Source organism: Stenella coeruleoalba (assembly GCF_951394435.1).
Source record: "Stenella coeruleoalba genome assembly, chromosome: 1".
NCBI lineage: Eukaryota > Metazoa > Chordata > Mammalia > Artiodactyla > Delphinidae > Stenella > Stenella coeruleoalba.
Window position 1 is genome coordinate 80,658,171 of NC_137169.1, and position 24,782 is coordinate 80,682,952.

General features: G+C 35.9%; 1 protein-coding gene across 2 annotated transcripts in view; it reads left to right on the forward strand.

Annotated features, from left to right (window-relative positions):
- The window catches only part of BTBD8 (BTB domain containing 8), a 92,888-nt gene that overhangs the window by 52,961 nt on the left and 15,145 nt on the right, over positions 1-24,782 (forward strand). For both annotated transcript variants that reach the window (XM_079944074.1, XM_079944075.1), the window contains exons 6-11: positions 4,991-5,071; positions 6,420-6,516; positions 10,911-10,999; positions 11,437-11,539; positions 22,930-23,112; positions 23,769-23,906. In XM_079944074.1, coding sequence (XP_079800200.1) covers positions 4,991-5,071; positions 6,420-6,516; positions 10,911-10,999; positions 11,437-11,539; positions 22,930-23,112; positions 23,769-23,906 — 691 coding nt within the window. The remainder of the gene's footprint in view (positions 1-4,990; positions 5,072-6,419; positions 6,517-10,910; positions 11,000-11,436; positions 11,540-22,929; positions 23,113-23,768; positions 23,907-24,782) is intronic.

The window sequence follows — 24,782 nt, forward strand, 5'->3', positions numbered from 1 at the left end:
TCCTGACAGATTCTGGGTTTTATCTACATCCTTTATTATTATTATTATCACACAATCTGTTTTGCTTTCCCCTCCTGTATCATATATCAAATTGACTGTCTCAAATTACCACCTAAAATGTTATTAGCATCATGGTGTATAAAGCTGTAGGAAGGCTAAAGGGGATTTAGGGATTTTACTTATTTTAAAAAAAAAAAATCACATCTTTTAGGAATTTTTATATTATAACAAAGTAATCTACAAAATAAAATCTCTTTTCACATTAACTTATATGGTAATCCTGGGTAGATGTTTCCATGGATTGTGTGGTATAGTAGAAAGATCATGGACTTTGGTCCTTCCTTATAGGAAGTCCTACATCCAGTCCTAAAGTGTTACATGACTTTAGGGACATTGCTTACCTTCCTTAAGTTTCCTGAGGTTGTTGAAAGAAAAAAACCTGGCATAGTGCTTGGTACATAGTATGTAGTGCTCATTAATATTTGTCTTTTTCTTCTTTCCCTAAATTATATTGTTCTCATTTTCTAGAGAGAAAAGCCTTCAAGTGAGGGCCATTTACAGTACCAGGACAGCAATGCCTGCTGTGCTTGGTCAGCAACTGCTTTTGGAACTGTGCCACTGTTGCATATCTGTAGGATGTTTTCTGCAGTAGATTAGAATTGAAATCCTGTCTGAAATCCCTACAGAAAAGAACCGAATGTTTTTAATGAGTTGGTAGTTCAACGATGTAATGCACATGATATTTTTAAGATGGGCAGCCTTCAATAAATTATAGTAGGAATAGTGGGGTCCTATTATCCTTGATAATAATTATCCTATTATCCTATTATCCATGTCCCAGAGTTGGAGGGGGAAGGATATAGTTGGAAGGAAGTTCTCCTGGTGGAGGAAGGGGGAAATTTTCCACATCCTATACTGGAAATTGAACCGCAGCCAATAGTTCTGTAAAGAAACCCCACATGTTTCCATTTTATATAAAAAGAGGTCTTTCACTGGTGGCTTGAGACTTTAGAGCATAAATTTGGATTTTCTTGTCTCCCTTGGGAGATTCCTGGGCTTGCTGTGAACCTTCAGGATGATCTTTTCAAATATGTCAGATAATATTTCTTTTCTGACTAAAATTCTTCAATGCCTTCTCATCACAATCAGAATTAAACCCAAATCTTTACCATAATCTATAAGAACCTGTATGATCTGGCCCATAGGCTTTTCCCAAACTACCCCACCTAAAGTAGCTACAGCCTAACTCTCTAGTTATTCTCTTCTATGTTATTCTGTTGTATTGTCTTCACTTTTCACTATTAAAATTATCTTCTTTGTATATTTGTTGACATATTTATTGGCCATGTCCTCTCTCTAGAACGCAAGCGTCTTGTATCCTCAAGGTCTAAAATAGGGCCTATCATTCAATAAATATTGACTGTATATGAACAAATGAATGAGTGAATGAGACCCTACATTACCTTAGCCCACATATATAGGAGCCTGAAACTTTAGGAAGCACATATAAAGCACAGAGGTTTAAACTGGGCACATGTTGTATCTGATCCTAGAGCTCTGTCCTCTCATAGGCTTTTCTTTTTTCTAATTCTGGGTATATGTTATATTTTCATCTCCTACAGGATTTTATTCTGATTACATTTAAATGGGAATAGTGCTTTAAATCTTTCCATTTAAACTGTGGGCTATTGCAGTAATTTGTTGGGGGTTTTTTTTTCCAGGTCAGTTGATCATGTCTTTATAAACACTTTTAGTAAAAATACAGATGACTTACAATAATGAGAATGCAGTTTAGTAAAACATCTGTCAAGACAGCAGGAAAACAGTTTCTTGCTGTTTTTATAGCTATCATATATATTGATACATAAGCTCAAATGTCTAGCTTTTGCTATTTATTTTAATAAAACTCCTTTTATTTTTACTTAGTCATTATTATCCTTTGCTTAAATATGTCAAGTCTTAGAAGAAACTATTCTTTCAACAGAAATGGTCAGTCCTCATTAATACTGATAAGAATGGCTCTCGAAATTTTGAGGAAAAGTGCATGGAATCTAATAATTATGCTACTGTTTTAGGCTACAAACTATAGATGATATGGCATAATCATTCTGAGATCAAATCTTGTTGTATCAACGTATATAAATGAGAATATTTAGAGATTTGACTTTTTTCTAAGTATTAAAGATGTGGAATTTTGAATCAGCAGAAACCAGTAGGGGGCAGTAAATATTTATTAAGTAAATTGAAAAATATTTATGTTTTCAACTCAGTATTCCTTCTGAAGGTTTGGGAGATGCTTATAACTACCCTAATAAGCCATTCATTAAATATTCATTAAACATTTATTGAGCATATATTATTTAAGGCCATAAAATCAAAGCAGACACCTTTCTGAGTCCTACCCTGAGGACTCCATTTCTTTTCTTCTTGCCTTCCTCCTTTTGTTACTTTAGCAGACATTAGATACCATGCTTAACAAACTGTGAAGGTCTTATCAGCACTGTGCCCACCCTGCTTCCACTGCGGAGCTCCAGTATTATGTGGGGAAAGGAAATTCTTCTCAACCTGGGGATATTGAATCAATGCTGACATTCTGCTGCTACTAGACACAAATCCTGCCCTCACAGAACTCAGTTTAGAAGGAGAAACAAATACATAAACAAAGATATTACAAGTCAGTTTAATAAATGTGATAAGGGAAGTGTGTGTGTGTGTGTGTGTGTGTGTGTGTGTGTGTGTGTGTGTGTGTGTGTGTGTGTGTGTGTGTGTGTGTGTGTGTGTTATACTGCTTAAGACCCCAGGCTTTGGAGTCTGGATTTAAATTTGAAAATTCCAAAATTCCAGTGCTATCTGCCTGGATTTAAGATCCAGTACATCACTAGTCATTTGACCTTGGGCAATTTACTTTTTTTTTTTTCCAGCACCTGCCCCCATGGGCAAGTTACTTAATTTCAGTTGTTTCATCTGTAAGATGAGACTAATAACAATATCTACCATTGAGTTGTTATGATGATTAAATGAGCTAATGGCATTCAAAATGCTTATTAGCTCATGACTGAATCATAATAAATGCTCAACTGATGTTAGTTATTATTTATGTTTAACATTCAGTGATTTCTTTTTTTTTCCCCCTTGTGAGCATTAAGGAAACAATCAGAGGTAAAGAGCCCCATGTCTTGTGTCTAAAAGATGAAATAAGTAGAGAGGGAGAGAATTTTAAGCAGAGTGAACAGTATCTGCTAAGGCATGGATGTATAAAGAATTATAAGTAGTTCAGGTATAAGAAACAGCAGTTTACTTATCTTGGAACAGCTGCTAGAGAGAGAGAACTAGAAATCAGATGATAAAGAACATTGTACACCAAGCTAAAGAATGTCGGCTTGTTTCCTAGGTGCTCTGGAGAATTGTTGAAGGGTTTTTAAAGTCAGGGGCTATATCAGATTTACATTTTAGCAAAGTCACTCTAATAACAAGGTGGGAAATGGGATGCAAGGAGATAATTTCAGGCAAGAAGCCCACACGAGAGGATACATTATCATAGTACAGAGGAGAGAAACTGAGAGGCTAAACCAGGGCAATGAAAGGGGAAATTAGACAGCAGAGGCTGAATTCAAGAAAATTTTGAAGGTATAAAATGACAGAATATAATGAGGGAGAGAATTGAGATGAACCTCCAGCTCTGACTTAGGCATTTAGGTTATTGTTCAGTCTTCTTTTTGTTATTCCTGTTTGGTTCATAGCACTGTTGCAGGACTTCTTGCATCTTGTCCCACCTTCTATTCCTCGGTACCAAGGCGAGTGAATTATCCAACAACCATTGGGCATTGGTCAGGACGAACTCTAGATGAGAGGTAATTTGATTTCTTTTCTCCTTTCTTCTGTGCTGAACCCGTGAAAAGAGGTGATGGGGAAGAGGGGCATCTGCTTTCCATCTTTGCTATCTGTTGGAATTTTGAGGGGGCCCCAATAAATAGTATACTTTCTTCCTGCTCAAAATGAGACAAAAGACTCAGCAGATGAAGTTAGAAAACATTTCGTTGATTTTTGATAAAAACTGTTAAAGCAGTAAAATGTGCTTTAACGCAAGAGCCAAAGTTGATTTGCTAGCTATGTCTACTCTAAGACAGCCCACCTGAGAGAAAGTCTGAATCTGGACAGCGGATGCACTTCTTCCCCGTCACCTCTTACCACTGGTTCAGCAGAGAAGAAAGGAGAAAAGGAATCAAATTACCTCTCATCTCAAGTTCCACTTGATCAACAGCCAGTGGTTGCTGTCTACCAACCAGATAATTAACCTCCCTTGATACAGAGGAATAGAGGGTGGGACAAGATGCAAGAAGTCCTATAACAGTGCTGTGAACGAAATAAGAAAAACAGAAAGAAGACCGAATTTGGGGTGTTGGGAGAGGAAGTCATGAATTTAGAGTTTGAGATCTAGTAGTCAGTGGGACATAAAGATTATCACTTCAGACTACTTCTTAAGTCATGTCTTTACTTTTAAATCTGTAAAATGAGGATGTTGGCAGAGCTAGAGCCACTGGATAGGTATTACAAATTAAGAAATCTATACAGCATAACAAGACTCTTTCTAGTGAGTAGAGTTGTCCATCCCAGGCTTTAAGCAAGACCAGAGGCCATTTGTCAAAGATGCTGAGAAGGATTTCTTAATGAGCCAGAGGTTGAACTATGACCTCTAAAGCCCTTTCTAACTTTGTCTATCATGGAAGATGCCCCCAAAATAATCAGGTATTTTATAATATACTAACAACATTTTATAGCATATAAAAACCCGTAGCTGCAGTTATGCTTCATTTTTAAATTAATGGCATACCTCATGGATGTTATTCAAAGAATATATTCATCCGATGAAAATGAGATTAGAACTTTATCTTGGCTAAAAGTTTATGGGAAAATAAAATGTATCATTGCTATCAGTTAAATCTTAATTATTTCTGGATTTGAGTATATTGAGTTTTCTTTTATTTTTCAGGATAAGCCATGTAGAAATGAATGTTTTGATACATTTTATATATGGAGGAACTTTGGACTTTCCAGACAAAGCTAATGTTGGGTATGTATGATTTTTTAATGATTTTAAATATAAAAGTATTAATATTTTGTGGCTTCTGCTTTGTTGAGCTTTGTTTAAAAGTGTCAATGGAATAGAAGCTTCAATTTTATTGTCTATTTTGCCTATCTTGTGTGTATTTTGGGAATATCTAAAAATAGTAAGTCACCTTATTTAGAAGAAAAGATGATCTAGCAACTCACAGTAATAAGATTAAGAAAAGTCTATTACACTTAAATTATGTTAGAAAAACTTAAGATTTCTTTTGGAAAATAGACGACAGGTTTTTATAAAATTAATTGAACTTTTAACAAATTTGGAATATTTTTTTTACTACTTTATTTTTTAATTTTAGGATGTCAAAAGAAAAGGAAAAAAACCCTAAAATTAATCTGAGAATTTAGGCATCCTAAAGATTAACAGGAATTCCCTGGCAGTCCAGTGGTTAAGGTTCCACGCTTCCACTGCAGGGGGAGCGGCTCCGATCCCTGGTCAGGGAGCTAAGATCCTGCATGCCGGGTGATGTGGCCAAAAGAAAAAGAAAAAGTAGTATGATTCTTTAGTACTGTATGGTGAAATGCCGTCTAAGCTGCTGAAATCCTACTGGAGAGTGAAATCTATCTTGCTCTTCTAATTTTCTGAATGTTCTCTCCTTTTATTGCTATTCTAACATCAGACAAATGAAGGCTGCTCGTTTACTTTTAAATATTCATTAGTTCCTTTAGTTATAAACTGAATAAATATGATTTGGGGGAGAAGGTATCATGAGTCAAAGGGATTAAGTACTGAAGTTTTGTCCCTGGAAACCTATAAGAAATTTTATCATGGTATCAAGGCTTGTAGGTTTCCTAAGTACCTAAAGTATGTGTGGGTACTCAGAAATACTTGCCAGTTGAAAGAAGCAACAGAAACCCTCTGAATCATTGGATGCCATCTCCAATCTTATGGTCATTTGTAGGCATTTTCAATATGATAAGCATCAATTAGTTGCCCTCCCCCTAAATTTTTATTATTCGTATTTGTTGTGAAGAGTTGTAACTTTTACAGCCTTTGAAGCAGTTTCCTGGGCTTTGTTGCATATGACTGAGAATATGAGAGGAGTTTGATTGAAACATCTCCAAATTTACTTCGTGTTATTCCCCACAAATCAAATCAAGTTACAGGGCTTTCAACTTTTGACCTATGTCCTTTTTATAATCTATAAAGAGTATCTATTATGTAGGGTATAAAGTTAGAATTAAAATAATTAAGATTATTCTTTTTTCTAAACTATATATTATCAAAAAATTATTGTGTATTATGCCTTGGTTTTTAAATTGAAGAATTAACAGTGCATCTATTCTTATTTTAGGCACATACTCAATATGGCTGATATGTATGGACTAGAAGGATTAAAAGAAGTAGCAATCTATATTTTAAGAAGAGATTACTGTAATTTCTTTCAAAAGGTAATTATTCAGTCTTAGAAATCTTTTACCTAGTGCTTAAAGTCACCCATTATTACCTACTAGCTTTTGCTGTACGCGGGCCTCTCACTGTTGCGGCCTCTCCCGTTGTGGAACACAGGCTCCGGATGCACAGGCTCAGCGGCCATGGCTCATGGGCGCAGCCACTCCACGGCATGTGGGATCTTCCCGGACTGGGTCACGAACCCGTGTCCCCTGCATCGGCAGGAGGACTCTCAACCACTGCGCCACCAGGGAAGCCCTTAAAAGAATTTTTTACATCAATAGTCCCCTCTTATTGGCTACTTGAGCCAACAATATGCATTGTAATTATGTAATTTTAATCACATTTAAATTTAGATTTTTGGGTTGGAATGGACTTTTCCTATCTGTCTATAAGTTGTAGCTGAGGAATCACCCCATGTGCTAAAACAGAGTCATGAACTGGGTCTACCACTCCTACCAACCCTTCAAGGTTCACTGAGAAACAGTTAAACTCCTTAGCTACCTTTAATCAACCATTCATTCCAGCCTCTATAAGTAAGGGAGCTAGAAGAAGGAGCACAGTCCATGGTGTCCTCAGCATTGCAGAAAGTGAAGAATCCTGGTGAAAGACTTTTCCTTCTCTTTCATCTTTCCCCATCTTCCTAGCCAAGAGAAAGTTAAGAGCCTGTTCCAAATAAAGATTAAAGATAGGGGTATCTGCAGTGAGGAGATAATGTCTTCTCAGCCCCAAGATGGACATCTATCATATCTGTATAACCAACCCACTCTGGAACTTCCATCAAAGAAGAAAAGAAAGTACTGAGAGATTTCTTGGAAGAGCCTGGAATATGTCTCAGGAACCAGTGAGAATATACTTGAATATGGAGATTTCTTAAGGGAGGAGGAGGCTTGCTGGAGAAGCCAGTACTAGCCTGGTGACTAGAGGCAATAGTTATTGTCATAGATAGAAAAAAATAATGGAGAGTCCATTCCACACCCCAATTATACATGGTATGCAGGGAAGGAAAGGGACCTTAGTGGTTCATTGAAGATTAGAAGAGACTGATACAGGGTCAAATGACAGTGTCCCACGTAAGGAGGCATCAAGCATCATGAACCCTAGAAGAACCTTTACCACTGAGAGGTTAGGGTGAAGTTCAGTCTGTCTCTTAACAAGCCACCACATTAGCAAAGGCCACCAACATCTGGATTAGAGTAGTCAAGGACATCTTCCTATTACCATGTTTGTCACTGGTTAGTTACATAAGGTGGCCATAGCCATCCATAACCCTTTTCCACAGGAGTTAGACCCACAAAACGGAGGAGTAAGAGACCATGTTCTACTCTCCATTCCAGATCTCCCCAACTAAAAGTGTAATCAGTGATGGAGAGTGAAAGATTTAAATCAAGTATGAGATAGGTGTTTAAATAGTACTATACCAAATTTCAATACCAAAAGTAACCAGAAGGTACTGGAATTTGCCTATGATCATTAAAGTATGGGAAAAGAGGGAATTTGACACAGCGTGGTTGATAGCGCTAATTGGGGAAAGAAAGTTTTGTTAGTATCTGCTTTAAACTGAGACTCCTCAATAAACCAATTGCATGAAACATTTAAAAAATAATCTCTTTTATGTATTGTCTTTGGACCATTGCCTCTACTTTTTAGTATGTTCATGAGTATACACAGGTTACATGCAGCTTCTTATATTTTACTTTCAATAATTCACTTAATTTTAAAAATACAAAAGGCATATTTGTTGCCATTTAAACAACAGAAGATGAAATGCTTTTAAATTATCAATATGGCATTTTGTTGAAAATTATTTTACTTTATTTTAATGAAGTCTGTACTACTGTGCTAACAGATATTTGAGAGCAGTTTTTGTTTTTATTGACCTGATCTTTAAATTGTTTGCTTTACATATTTTAACAATATATATTTTGATAAATATATTTTTGAATGTATAATTTTTAACTTCTAGATCTCAATTATGCAGTTTCTTAGCAGTGACTTAAATATAGTAAATCTATAATAGCACATGCCACAGTAATATATGATGGGATATAATATGATGGTTAATGGGCCCCAGAACTCTTGGCAAGCTAGCTTCAGTCATTTCATTAACTTTACAATCTTGCCTTTTTTAAAAGTAAATTTTAGAACTTCATTTATAGGATTATAGTGGGTTTTACATTATGTTTTTTGCCACTGATTTAAAAATATATCTTAGGTTATAATTTAAATATATGTCATCCCAGATTTTACAAGCAGGTTTTGAAGATGACTAAAGATCAAGTCATCCTATTACAAAAACACTTAGGAAATCAGCATTTCCATATAAATAAAATTCTTAGAAAGCTAGTTATCCCTTTAAGCCAGGGGTCAGTAAACTTTTTCTATAAAAGGCTAGATAGTTAATGTTCTAGGCTTTGTGGGCCACACAGTCTCCATCACAACTACTCAGCTTTGCTGTTATAAACCAAAAACAGCTATGGACAATATGTAAATGGAACAGCATGGCAGTGTTCCAATAAAACTTTATTCACAAAAACGGTGGGCTAGTTTTGGCCCACAAGCTGGTTTGCTAGCCTTTGCCTTTAAGCAGCAAATTATTTTGTATGGAAATTATTCTTAAGTTATACATCAAGTAGTGGATTTTGTGTTGTGGAGGGCTGGTTATTCCTAAATAAAATTAGATTGCTAGACTTCTTAACTCTTGTGCTTACTTTTATAATTTTTTATGCTTCTGGATGCTTTTAGGTTGTCAATTATGTCTATACCAGTAGTCTCTTCCCTCATACTACTTTTATCTTATCTGAAGTGGGTCAGAAAACCAAATTATTTAACTTAGTAGAATTATTGTATAATTTATATAGTGATAGCCATTTCTGATTTTAGGACAATTTAGAGTACCTTCAGTTATCTCAAAGGGAATAACTAAATTGTTGATGTGCAAAAACAGGTATTTACAGTTAATTTCCTAAGTAGTATGTAACACCTTTAGGAGAAGGGTATTAGGAAATCAAATTAATAGCAATTTGTAATTTTAAAATTTGGGGGACTTCCATGGTGGTGCAGTGGTTAAGAATTCGCCTGCCAGTGCAGGGGACATGGGTTCGATCCCTGGTCCAGGAAGATCCCACGTGCCGTGGAGCAACTAAGCCTGTGCACCACAACTACTGAGCCTGTGCTCTAGAGCCTGCGAGCCACAACTACTGAGCCTGCACACCTAGAGCCCGTGCTCCACAACAAGAGAAGCCACCGTAATGAGAAGCCCACGCACCGCAATGAAGAGTAGCCCCCGCTTGCCACAACTAGAGAAAGCCCGCGCACAGCAACGAAGACCCAATGCAGCCGAAAATAAATAAATAAATAATGAAATGGAAAAAAAATCTATTAAAAAAAATTGGAGGGCTTCCCTGGTGGCGCAGTGGTTGAGAGTCCGCCTGCCGATGCAAGGGACACGGGTCCGTGCCCCGGTCCGGGAAGATCCCACATGCCGCGGAGTGGCTGGGCCCATGAGCCATGGCCGCTGAGCCTGCGCGTCCGGAGCTTGTGCTCCGCAACAGGAGTGAGAGGCCCGCGTACCGCAAAAAAAAAAAAAAAAATTGGAAATCACTGACCTTATTTGAAGGACTATGCTGGAGGCATTTCTGAAGAAGCTTTTGCTGTTCTCTGAGTGCAAGGTATCTTCAGATACATATTTAGAGACTATATATACATATTGGTTGATTGCTGGTCTTTATTAAGTGTATAAACGCAAATCACAACTAATGAATGTGTACAAAGAGAAGCTGAACTTTATTCACCCTAATAGGGCAATAGTTGTGCTTAGGAACATAGTCTAAAAAACTGAAAATACATGGGACAGGTAATACGTAACACATATTGAGGCTTAACACCAAGAGCAGTGAGTTCTTCACTACTTGTATCTACGTTTTATTTATTTGTTTTAGTTCATTACTTCTGTATATGTGCTTTTTAAAAATATGTTTATATAATCACGATCTAATTAAATTCTGTCATTTTGTTTGAGGTCAATGTAGGACCTCCCATTGCACATGTACTTAGTTATATTTATACTTTAGGAAGCAGATTAGACCATACGGTTGTGTTGCAATGTGATGTGCTAGAAATTATTATACCACTTGTACTCTAGAAAATATTTATGCTAAAAGAAATTAGAATATAAACTGTGTGCATTCTGGCAGCTAAAAGAACTCAAATGCTATCCTATAAAAACTAAAGTTTATCAGTGATACTTGATTTTAAAAGAATAACAGACTTTTGAGTTACATATATTTATTCTGCAGTTTAGGTATGTAAATCAGATCATTTTTATGAACCAATTACTTTTAGCCTCTGTAAGTTGAAAAAGAATAAATGTAGTGTTTTCTATCAATTTTAGCCTGTTCCCAGAAGGTTGGCATCTATATTAGAATGCCTGATTATTGCTCATTCAGTTGGAGTGGAAAGTCTTTTTGCTGACTGCATGAAGTAAGTGATCTGAAGTAGTGCTGATATTATTAATTTAGGGATTCTGTTCTTCCATTCTCCTAATTTTCTGGGAAATTTTAGACTTGGCCTATTTTCTTGGGCATAATGTAAATAGCTTAATGCTTAACTAGTTACAACAATTGAGGAGAAGTATTGATGTAGATATTACTCAAGATGCTTGGAATCAACGTTATTTTAGCTGAACCATGGTTACTTATGTTAAAATCCATGCACGTAACCCAGAGTGGACTTGAAATAAATGTCTACAGAAAAGGGAACTTAGTTAAGTCCATTATAGCACTCACAAAATTAACTGTTAGGGTTAGTCAAAACATAATATATATAAAACTTATATTATTGAAAACCAAAATGTTACTGAATATTATAATGAAAAATATTTTCATTACTTTAACTTGAGATTCTTTGACTTTTAACAGGTGGATTGTAAAGCATTTTGCAAGGTTTTGGTCTGAGAGAAGCTTTGCAAATGTACCTCCTGAGATTCAGAAAAGTTGTCTTAATATGTTGATTCAGTCTTTAGTAAGTATAACCTGAATACTTTGTGTTTGTCATCAAAAAGTTTATTAAATTTTATATAGGTACTTTCGGTGTTTTAAATACAAATGTAGAATTGTATTATAAAAGCAAGATGAAAGGACCGATTCCAGATAACCCAGAACCAATTCAGAGAATCTGTCTTTAAGACTCTGTTCCTCTGTACCAAATGCATTAGAATTCAGTCAGAGAACCACAATCACTAGAAAGTATACGTTGGCTCATGAACAAAAGGGGCATGGTGCCAGGGTTGGTTATGCATTGGCTCAGTAGCAGGGACCTCCACTCATTACGGTGGATTTAGGTGCAACACTGAAACAGTGGCACCATTCTCCAAGAGGACCAGCCATCTACCTGCTGGCAGGTTAATTACATTGCACCACTTCATTATGGAAAAGTCAGTGCTTTGTTCGCAGTGTAATAAACATTTGCTTTGGATATGGATTTGCCTTCCTTACTTCCAGTGTTTCTAGTAAAACCACTGTCCGTGGACTTACTGCCTTTTTCACCACCATAGTATTCCACACAGCATCACTTCTGACTAAAGAACTCACTTTATAGCAAATGAAGTATGGCAGTGGGCCCATGCTTACTGATTTCACCTGTCCTACTGTGCTCCCTATCATCCTGAAGCAGCTGGCTTGATAGAATGGAGGAAGGGCCTTTTGAAGACTTGGTTACAGTACAGTCACGTGGCAGTGACTTGTGGGATTGGGGCAGTGTCCTCCGGGAGGCTGTATATGCTCTAAATCAGCTTTTGATTTATGGTGCTATTTCTTAACATAACTAGGATTCATGGGTACAGAAATCAAGGTGTGGAAGTGAGAGTGGCTCCACGTATAATTACTCCTAGTGATCCACTAGCAGAATTTTTGCTTCTTGTCCCTATAACTTTAGGATCTGCTGATCTAGAGGTCTTAGTTCCAAAGAGAAGAATGTTTTCACCTATGGACACAATGATTCCATTGAACTGGAAGTTGGGACCACCTCCTTCTGGCCACTTTGTAAATCAACAGGCAGAGAAGGGGAATTATTATTAGATTGAGCCTATTTTTTTTTTAAACATCTTTATTGGAGTATAATTGCTTTACAATGCTATGTTAGTTTCTGCTGTACAACAAAGTGAATCGGCTATATGTATATATATATATCCCCATATCTCCTCCCTTTTACATCTCCCTCCCACCCTCCCTATCCCACCCCTTTAAGTGGTCACAAAGCACCAAGCTGATCTCCCTGTGCTATGCAGCTGCTTCCCACTAGCTATATATAAGGAGAAATTGGGTTGGTGCTATATAATGTGGGGAAGGAGGAGTATATCTGGAATGCAGTACTCCCATGTCCTATGGTTAAAATCAATGGAAAAACTCAATTTAAGCAGCACTGATACTGGCCCAGATTCTTCAGGAATGAAAGTTTGGGCCACCTTACCAGATAAAGAACTATAAACAGCAGAGGTACTTGCAGAGGACAAAGGGAACATGGAATGGTTGCAGGAAAAGGTAGTTATAAATACTAGGTATGACCACGTGACCAGTTATAGAAATTAGCACTGTAGTAGTTATGAGGTAAACATATTCATTTCCCCTTTTTATATGAATGTTTATGTATATATTAACCAATTATTTTTTTCCCCACTGTCTCATTCCCCTACCATTTAGTATAAGACATGTTAACTATACCTCTGTATTTAAGTTACAGGATGCCAAGGGGTAGTTTGAATCAGTTTGAAGAGAGACTTTGTATCCTATTTTAGGGAGAGGGTTAGCATGTTTGTTTTATAGGGGATGGTTGTATAGGTTAAGCATTAGCATGACTTTACTTTGTCTCCATAGGAATTAACTATGATTTAAAGAAATGTGTATGCATGCCAAGTTGACAAGGGTTGGACTGTAGTGTCTCTGCAATGTGTTAGCTTGATTAGAATGAACTATGCTTCCCAGAATTTCCTTCTTTGTACTGCTTCACCTTGCCCTGTATCCTCTTTTGTTTCTCTTACCCCTGGGCCAGGGATGTGTTTAGCTCCATGATGGCGGGTGCTAGCATCTCCTGAAGGACACTCATTTAATCCATGTTGGAGGCAGTGAGACCTAAAATGAGCCCATCCTTGTGGGTTATAGCTTGTGCTCTTGGGTGTCAGCTTGTCCTTACCCCTCACACTTTACATCCATCATCCTCTCTCAACTGCTTTCCCTGTGGACTTCATACTACAATACATCATCATATACAAAGAGTGCTTAACCAGCTCCCATAATTGCATAAGGTGAAATCCCTTTAACAGACTCCTTTATGTATATAAATACCTCCTAGTGGTCCCGTTTCTCTGATTGAACCATGAATGGTATTTTAGACTGGGTTTCATAGAAAATAATATCTAAATCTAACTGGGAAAATAAGTTTAGGCCATCAGCTGGTGATATACCACTGCAAAAAATAAATCTAAATCTGTGTTTATGCTAATGAAGGACTTTGTTGTTTTGTTGCTTACTATTTTGCATTAGTTTCTTTGGTCATTGAATGGTTACTCTGTTCATGAGGCAAGCAAATGGCCCAGCTATAATTCAGTTCAATAGAAGTGAATTATTACCTAGTGGATTTTTAAAAGACCTTTATGGTTCAAAATATACTTTTTATATTTTGAAATTACATATAACATAGGTACTCTTATTTCCACTTTATATATAAGAAAAAAGAATCAGAGAGGTAAATGCTTTATTCAAGTTCACATTGTCAGTAAATTATAAAACCACGTCTTAAAACCAATTGCTGCCATTCTAAAGGTAATATAATAGATGCTCAGCATGGGCAAAGATTATTTTTAGGAAGTATGGGCCTTGACTTCAAGGAACTCGCAAACTGATGGAAGGATAGGCACTTAAACAACTATGCAAAATACAAGTTAGACTATGATGAATACTAGCATTAAGTTCCATGTCAGTCTTATTTACCTTTGCAGCACCAGCCTTAGGGCAGTGCCTAGCAGACATTAGGCACTCAGTATATATTGATAGGTAAATAAAGGAGTGAATAAGTATAATTTATAATTCAGGTTTATACGTGGAATCACAGAAGTTAAAACAATTGATTCTGATTGGAAGGATAAGAGAAGTGATGTGAGATGAACCTGAAAATAGAGGACAATTTCAAAATAAAAAAGTGACTTTTAAATGTGACCAGGGACCTGGAGTCTGGGCAGTGCCAATATTCTCTTGTAACTGGAATAATGAGAGAAGATAAGTCTGGGGAGAGGCTAAGGCCAGATTGGGAGGGATCTTAACTTGACTGTCTCAAGAAGTTTGATTTTTTTTTAAACAAGTGGTAAGTGAGTATAACTGAGGAATAAGCTCTTCATACTATGCCTCTCCCTCTCCTACAATATTTTATTTTGATTTTATAGCTCTAATCAGTTCCTTGTAAGCTTTGTGAATGCTTGGTTTTTCCTTTCAAGACAGATATAAAGATGAACATCAAAACAACCAAACTTACGAGCCTTTTGGCATTGTGGTGATTATAATGAAAATTTGAAATTTTGTCTTTCTTTGTGGATATTCAAATTTTAGGAAACCTTAATTTAATATATTCTTCATATTTTACTATAGAAATAAAATATATTTTGCTACATTAATAAAAATAGAATATTTAAAAATTTTAAAATTAAAATATGTTATCCAAAACAAATGAAAGAAAGATTGAGAAATCTTCTTAAGTCTTCTTTGGCTCTAATTCAGTTAAACAACATGTTTCATGGCAGGCACTTTACTCTATCAATAATATGCCTAACACTGTCATATACAAAGGGAGATAAGAAAGTGCTGCATTGGACTATATATGGAGAACTTTTTTTTAAATTTTAATATAAGGGACTTTGAGCTTTTTCTCCTTCTTGATCACTATGCAGCAGTTCAGTAAGAAGTGGCTACTCCCTCCTACCAAGTACAAACCGTTGCTTTTGGGAGGAAGAGAGAGAAGGGTAGAGGAGTTAGTAGAAGAGAGAAAGTTTTTAGAAAAGTTAGGGCTTCTAATTACTTGAACTATTTCAAAACAAGATTAAATTTTTCTGTTTCAAAATGTTTTGTTTTGTTTATGGTTTCCTTTGCTGTGCAAAAGCATTTAAGTTTAGGTCTCATTTGTTTATTTTTGTTTTTATTTCCATTTCTCTAGGAGGTGGGTCAAAAAGGATCTTACTGTGATTTATGTCATAGAGTGTTCTGCCTATGTTTTCCTCTAAGAGTTTTATAGTGTCTAGCCTTACATTTAGGTCTTTAATCAATTTTGAGTTTATTTTTGTGTATGGTATTAGGGAGTGTTCTAATTTCATCTTTTTACATGTAGCTGTCCAGTTTTCCCAGAACCACTTATTGAAGAGGCTGTCTTTTCTCCATTGTATATCCTTGCCTCCTTTATCAAAGATAAGGTGACCATATGTGCATGGGTTTATCTCTGGGCTTTCTATCCTGTTCCATTGATCTATATTTCTGTTTTTGTGCCAGTACCATACTGTCTTGATTACTGTAGCTTTGTAGTACAGTCTGAAGTCAGGGAGCCTGCTCCTCCAGCTCCATTTTTCTTTTTCAAGATTGCTTTGGCTATTTGGGGTTTTTTGTGTTTCCATACAAATTGTGAAATTTTTTGTTCTAGTTCTGTGAAAAATGCCATTGGTAGTTTGATAGGTATTGCATTGAATCTGTAGATTGCTTTGGGTAGTATAGTCATTTTCACAATGTTGCTTCTTCCAATCCAAGAACATGGTATATCTCTCCATCTGTTTGTGTCATCTTTAATTTCTTTCATCAGCGTCTTATAGTTTTCTGCATACAGGTATTTTTTCTCCTTGGGTAGGTTTATTCCTAGGTATTTTATTCTTTTTGTTGCAGTGGTAAATGGGAGTGTTTCCTTAATTTCTCTTTCAGATTTTTCATCATTAGTGTATAGGAATGCCAGAGATTTCTGTGCATTAATTTTGTATCCTGCTACTTTACCAAATTCATTGATTAGCTCTAGTAGTTTTCTGGTAGCATCTTTAGGATTCTCTATGTATAGTATCATGTCATCTGCAAACAGTGACAGTTTTACTTCTTTTCCAATTGGATTCCTTTTATTTCTTTTTCTTCTCTGATTGCTGTGGCTAAAACTTCCAAAAGACAACCCTCAGAATGGGAGAAAATATTTGCAAATGAAGCAACTGACAAAGGATTAATCTCCAAAAATATACAAGCAGTTCATGCAGCTCAATATCAGAAAAACAAACAACCCAATCTAGAAATGGGCAGAAGACCTAAATAGACATTTCTCCAAAGAAGATATACAGATTGCCAACAAACACATGAAAGGATGCTCAACATCACTAATCATTAGAGAAATGCAAATCAAAACTACAATGAGGTATTGCCTCACATGGGTCAGAATGGCCACCATCAAAAAATCTACAAACAATAAATGCTGAAGAGGATGTGGAGAAAAGGGAACCCTCCTACACTGTTGGTGGGAATGTAAATTGATACAGCCACTATGGAGAACAGTATGGAGGTTCCTTTAAAAACTAAAAATAGAACTACCGTATGACCCAGCAATCCCACTACTGGGCATATACCCCAAGAAAACCATAAATCAGAAAGAGTCATGTACCACAATGTTCACTGCAGCACTATTTACGATAGCCAGGACATGGAAGCAACCTAAGTGTCCATCAACAGATGAATGAATAAAGAAGATGTGGCACATATATACAATGGAATATTACTCAGCCATAAAAAGAAATGAAATTGAGTTATTTATAGTGAGGTGGATGGACCTAGAATCTGTCATACAGAATGAAATAAGTCAGAAAGAGAAAAACAAATACCATATGCTAACACATATATATGGAATCTGAAAAAAAGAAATGGTTCTGAAGAACCTAAGAGCAGGACAGGAATAAAGACGCAGACGTAGAGAATGGACTTAAGGACACGGGGAGGGGGAAGGGTAAGCTGGGACGAAGTTAGAGAGTGGCATTGATATATATACACTACCAAATGTAAAACTGATAGCTAGTGGGAAGCAGCCGCATAGCACAGGGAGATCAGCTCGGTGATTTGTGACCACATAGAGGGGTGGGATAAGGAGGGTAGGAGGAAGATGCAAGAGGGAGGGGATATGGGGATATAGGTATACGTATAGCTGATTCACTTTGTTATACAGCAGAAACTAACACAATAATGTAAAGCAATTATACTCCAATAAAGATGTTTTAAAAAAAAAGGTTTGTTTAAGCCTTTTTTTAAAAACAAATTATGAATAGTTTTTAAATATAGGAAAATTAAAACAAAAATAGGCATGGGGGATAGTCAGTAGCGTAAAACTAAAGTTGTATATATATTATGCTTTTAGTCCTAAGGCCAAAAGATAATTGAAGGCCTATTTAATTAACACAATATCAAAAGAATTAAATAGTATGAGTCATAGTGTTTATTCAGTATATGGTGTTAGGACAACAACAGGAAGCTTGCTGGAAAAAATTTAAGTTGGATCTATACATCACATCCTGGTATGCCAGTATACATTCCAAATGGATCAAAGATTTACAAGTAAAGAAAATGAAACCTAAAACACTACAGTTAAGTCCTGGGAGAATTAGTTTATAACCTCATCAGTGGAGTGGGGATACAAAATTTAGAAGCCATAAAAGAATTTGGTTACATAAAAATGCAAAATTTCTATATAGTAAAAATTACCATAAGCAAAGTCAGAAAACAAATGACAGTTCATATCATACTCTTATTCTAATTTTTCTAATATAGAGAGTTCCTACAAGTTGATTTTTAAAAAATAGCTAAATGGTAGGGTAAGACTAGATAGTTCACTTAGAAAATACAGATGCCTCTTAATTTGATGAACAAATCTTCAACTTCATTTATTTAAGAGAAATGGACATTAAAATTACCATGTCAGACTGTTTTGTACCTTTTAGTATGGGGGAAAAAAAGGAAATTTGTACTATTTTAACAAGGATGTAGGGAATAAGTACTCCTATTCACTCCTGGGAAGGGTATAAATTAGCACAACTTTTGCTGTGTTTTTTAAACTTTTTTGACTGACCCAGAGCAAGTTCTTTTTATGTTATAACCCAGTTTACTCACACATGTAGAACTGAAACAAGTTTCAAAAAAAGAATACTTACCATATTCCATATGATGTTCTGATATTTTCTGTTTTTCTCTTTTCTATCTCTTTCTTGTTTTGTCTTCTAATGCTGATTGTAAGCCACTAAATATATTTCTCTAGGTTGCTAGGGGAGAAAACTACAGTTTGGAAAACAGTGCTCCGTTGAATATATGTTGGCAATGTTTTGTATCCTCCTGGTGCCCCACCTCATATCCTTTGACCCATGTATGTACTCCAACCATTGCTGCAGCATCCAGCTGCACACAGATGTAATCTGACAGCACTTTCCCTCAGCCACATCACACGTATTTCTCACTTTCTGTCCTGAGGCTTCACTGCTGTTCTACCCAGGGTACCTACAGCTCTTCAAACCTGGAAGTGAAAGGGAATTAATATCCCAGGGGACAAACCTTGACCAATGGGAGATTGGTCAGTGATTAACCAGTGATTAAATGTTTCCCTGATCTATCCCTTGGGTGAATAATTCAAATTGTATTCTCTGTGGCTCTTCAGAGGGCCCCCAACAAGATTGATCCCCAGTTGCTTACAATAGCAAATGCCATATCATTGTTTCTCAAACTTAAATGTATACACACAACACTCCAGGACTGGGTATTCCCTGGTGGTGGTCCAGTGGTTAGGACTCAGTGCTTCCACTGCAGGGGGCACAGGGTTCAATCCCCGGTTGGGGAACTAAGATCCCGCATGCCGTGTGGTATGGCAAAAACAAAAAACACTTCAGGATCTTGGTTGAATGTAGGTTCTAATTCAGTAAATCAGAGGCGGAGCCTGAGATTCTATACTTCTAACAAGCTCTAGGTAATGGTAGCTGCGGATCACACTTTGAGTAGCAAGGAGCTGGAAAACATACCCTTCCACTGGCTTTCCCTCCTTCCCTGTTTCACTCTTGGGTCATCTTGGGATCACTTGCGTACAAGCCTATTTCTCAGGCTCAGTTATTAGGCAGAACCCAGGATAAGACAAGTAGTATTGACCCAGCAATTTTATTTCTAGGAATTTATCCTATAGATATATTCACATATGTGTGAAATAATGTTATCTACAAGGTCATTCATTACAACACTGTAATAACAAAAACTGGAAAGAAATAAACATCTACAAGTAGAGGACTGGTGGTATGACTTCTGATATATCCATATTATGGGCTATTCCATAGCTATTAAAACAATAATAAGGCTCTTTATATTGTGATAAGAAAAATATTCAAGGTATATGCTAAGTATAAAAGGTAAAGTACAGAGTACTGTGCATATTAATGCCTCCATTTGAGTAAAATAAGGGAAAAATTACTTTTTTTGTTTGTATATGCATAAAATAACTCTGGAAAAATACAGAAAATAAATAATATTGATTGGGACAAGGGAAAATAGGTGGCCAGGGACAGGAAGGAGTGGGTGACTTTTCTTAGTAATGCCTTTTATATAGTTTTGAAATTTGAACCATGTGTTAACTACTGAATTTAAAATTTTATGTGTTTTTATATACGGAATCTAAAAGAAAAAATTTTTAATGGTTCTGAAGAACCTAGGGGCAGGACAGGAATAAAGACGCAGACATAAAGAATGGACTTGAGGACACGGGGAGGGGGAAGGGTAAGCTGGGATGAAGTGAGAGAGTGGCATGGACATATATACACTACCAAATGTAAAATAGCTAGTGGGAAGCAGCCGCATAGCACAGGGAGATCAGCTCCCTGCTTTGTGTCCACCTAGAAGGGTGGGATAGGGAGGGTGGGAGGGAGACACAAGAAGGAGAAGATATGGGAATATATGTATACGTATAGCTGATTCACTTTGTTATACAGCAGAAACTAACACACCATTGTAAAGCAATTATACTCCAATAAAGATGTTAAAAAAATAAAATAAAATTTTATGTGTTTGATCTAGAAGTATATTACATTTTCTTCCTTCTTTGAACCTTAAGCTACTCTTAACATTTAATGTTATCATATATTCAGATCAGTATGGAATTAAGATCACATACCATCTGTTATCATTATGTCCATGTTTTAGTTTTCCAATAGATTTCAAGCTAAATTATGACAGCTATACATCTGTATTTTTTAAAAGATATTGCTTGTAAGCTGGCCATTTGCTGTTTGAGGAGAGACAGGTTGATTGGCAATTCTACTGAGTTATTGCTTTTATGATTTTCTTCCTGAGCTTAAATAAAGTTAATAATACCAAAAAAAAAAAAAAGATATTGCTGTCAGAGCACATAACATTATGTTTATAGTAAGCACTTTGTAGATACCTGCCAAGATATTTGAATACTCTATATTTGTCTCTAATACCAGAACAATGCCTATTAGTAGAGCAAATTGGGTTTATTGCCTAAAACTCTTAGTAACTGCACAGTTACTCAGGAAGTTACCAGAGGAGGAAAGGATAATGGTAAATTATAGTAAAAATGTAAAAAAACTTTTTAAAGACTCAAATTATAGCAAAGTATGATTTTTTTACTCAAATAAATAAAGCAGGGGAAGTATAGAATACTTTTCAGAAGAATTCTTGGTAAATGGGTAAAATTTTTAAAGTTTTGATGTTCAAGGATTAAACTTAATTTAGCTTATGAATTCACTTACAAACTCTCAGTCTCTGTTGATGCTCAGAGATCAACAGATGTGTCTACTGTGACTCAGTTCTGTACTAGGACCTGTGGTTACAACGGTGAGCCAAAACAGACATGGTTTCACATGCAGTAAACATACAGCCTAGTGAGAGAGATGGGTATTAATCAAGTAGTTATTTCATGATTGAATAATTACAAATGAAGTAAGTGCTCTAAAGAGAAGGGACAGGCTCTCTGATGGCATGTGTAAAAGGAATCTGAAGTAGGTATAGAGATCAGAGAAGACTCTGCTTGAGGATCAAGCACTGTCATTTCCAGATTTACTAGTTATTTATTGCTGTGTAACAAATCACCCCAAAACTAAGTTGCTTTAAACTAAAATTTATTCTCTGTGGATTTACTGGGTGATTCTTCTGCTTATCTTGCCTGAGCTCAGTCCTGCAGCTGCTTTCAGCTGGTGGCTAAGTTGGAGGCTGGGCCTCCCACTCCCTGTGTACTTTCTTACCAGGCTTCTTCATGGCTTCATGGTCCCAGAACCAAGAGGGTAAAGATAGAGGCTGCAAGGCTACTTGAGGCCTATGCTCTGAAACCTGCACAATACCACTGCTTGTGCAAGCAAGTGAACGGCCAGTTTAGATTCAAGGGATGAGGAAATAGAGTCCACCTCTTGATGAATTGAGCTACACAGAATTTGTGGCCATTTTTTTCAATCTACTACAATCGATCAGATAACTATTTATTCAATAAATCATTATTTCCTAAGGATCGTTTTAAGAATTAGAAATCAAACATGAATAAAATATAGTAATTTTAAGTTGCCATTTTTTCCTTTTCCTTAGAGCACATGGTATTTGTGAATTGTCATTTCATTTTTATTTATTTATTTATTTTTTTGTGGTACGTGGGCCTCTCACTGTTGTGGCCTCTCCCGTTGCGGAGCACAGGCTCCGGATGCACAGGCTCAGCGGCCATGGCTCACGGGCCTAGCCGCTCCGCGGCATGTGGGATCTTCCCGGACCGGGGCACGAACCCGTGTCCCAAGCATCAGCAGGCGGACTCTCAACCACTGCGCCACCGGGGAAGCCCTGTCATTTCATTTTTTATAGAGATCAGTATTCGTGAACATTTTTTCCTATGGTATAAAAATGAATCATTATTAAATAAATAATATAAAAAGAAGAGTCTTACCTAATTAGAAAGGAAGAAAAAGTCACTGGGGATTATAAGTCAATTTTAGCCTTTCTAAATTTGTAATAACATGTATTTTATAGTCAGAAAAGAATTAAGGCTATGTCAGTGTAGCCATGCAGTTATGAATGATATCTATAAGCACAAAAATTAATTCAGTAGTGAAAAATCTCAGGGAAGTCAAGCTTTTCTTTGTAGTTATAACTTTGCTCTCATGTTTGTTTTAGCTGTCTTTTAAAGGTGATTTGTTTCCAGCTCAAAGTTTGCCCTTTGGGATAATTTTGAATGAATTAATAAATATGTAAAGCTAATGACAAAGATATTAGCTACCTGGAATTTTGGTTTTTGCAGGCAGTGTCACAAGAAAACAAAAGTATTTAATTTGCTTGGAAAGTTATTTTTATGAGCAGTAATCTAACTTTTTTCCCCAATATTTTCAAAATTATAAGAATGATAAGAATGCTGCTTTTCTTCTGATGGAAAGTGACAGGCTAATCATCAGTTTACCCAGAGTGAAGTGGACAGAAGCAGCACTGACCATGGCATCTCAGCTTCAAGAAGAATGTATTGCATTTATTATAGAAAACTTCTCCAAGATCATTCAAAGTGAAAATTTTGCTCTCCTCTTACAGGTACTGCATCTAAAATTATATCCTATATTTAGTCCCATCTTTGTGTTCTGATTATAATTATGTAAGTTTTCAAATTCAGGTTGCCTTTGATTAAATTAGTATGACTTAAATAAATTCCATAGCAGATGGCATGTTTGCATAGCATTTAGGGCAGTGATGGACAGGATTTTTGTCTCATAAGATAATGAAGGGAGGAGGGGACAGGTTGAGTGCCCTGGCAAGGCACAGTGTAACTCTGGCAACTCCAGCCCTCAATCGGCATAAGCCATATTTTAGAAATTGAAGTCATAAAGATATTGTTTTGGTCAGTAATACAATTATGGTTCATGCAAAATTCTCTGTCTTACTGGGACCCACTTTCTCTAAATTTAGTTACTTAATAAAGAACTTTTATAACTTATTTCTAGGCTCTGTTTTAGGACTATTTTGGCTATTAAGAACTGTGTGTGTGTGCCGATATTTTTAACAGAGGAAAGGGATTAGTATAATATTTATTATTATAATGATAATAATTATTATTATTAACAGAGGAAATAAGATTTCTGATTGACTTCATATAGCCAGTTATGATGAATGGTCTGCTGCTATGCCAGACTTTCACATTTCTTACACATTTACATATATTCCTATTAAATATCAATTTCTGTGTTCTATAGTCACAAGCAATGAGTAGCACATCTGATCTGCTGGACAAAATTTTAAAAGCAATTGAAGAAAACATTACCACGGAGAATAGTTGCTCTCTTCTTACAGCTCTGGACACGTTACTGAACTCTGACAGTACAAAGGAAATGGTATTTGATGTAATAAAATTCATTAAAATGATAGAATAAACTGTTTTAAGATTTTTAAATATATACACGAATGATAGAATATTTAAACTGTTTTAAGATTTTTAAATATATACACGTTTTAAATGTTGCATGGTTCATTGAAACTAAGTGTTTGATACCTGGAGGTTGGTTACAGTCTCTACTTCTGTGTATATTTGGAATTTTTCATAATACAAAATTTTAAAAATTTCATTTACCTCCAAATACACTTATTATAAAAGTTTAGAATTTGGAAGTTTGGCTGGCTAATTCTAAACATAGTTTGGTACTTAGCAATATTAATTGGTACAGCATAAGTTTAGTATTTCTCCCCAGTCACTACATTAAATTTCCTAAATATAAAACTTAAAGAATTTTAAAGAATGTTTTACAGTTTTAATCATCAGTGTCTTTTAATTTTATAATATGTTCTTAATTTTTGTCTTAAGAAAAAAATCATTTAAAATTGGATTGAGAAAAAGCAAAATTAAAATATATCTTATTTTTAAATGCAATTAATCAATGGTAATTAATAAGCTAATTGCAAATTATTGACATTTTTTATTTGTTCAACAAGAATGACAAAAAATTTCATCATATTTATTATTACTGCATAGAGTATTTGACCTTGTAATGTCATAGCTGATTTGAAAAGGCTGTGGAAGGTTTTTACGTAAAGGCCATTGGTGGTTTAAAACAGTGTTTGGTTAAAAGGATAATGCTGAAAGGATAAGGTTCATGTTCACTATAAAATTCTGTTGTTAAAGAGCAAGGCTTCATAAATAACTTGTACCCGACGATCTTAAAAATCTAAGTGATGACATCATTGATCTAGCTTAGGAGTAAGTAGATTCGGAA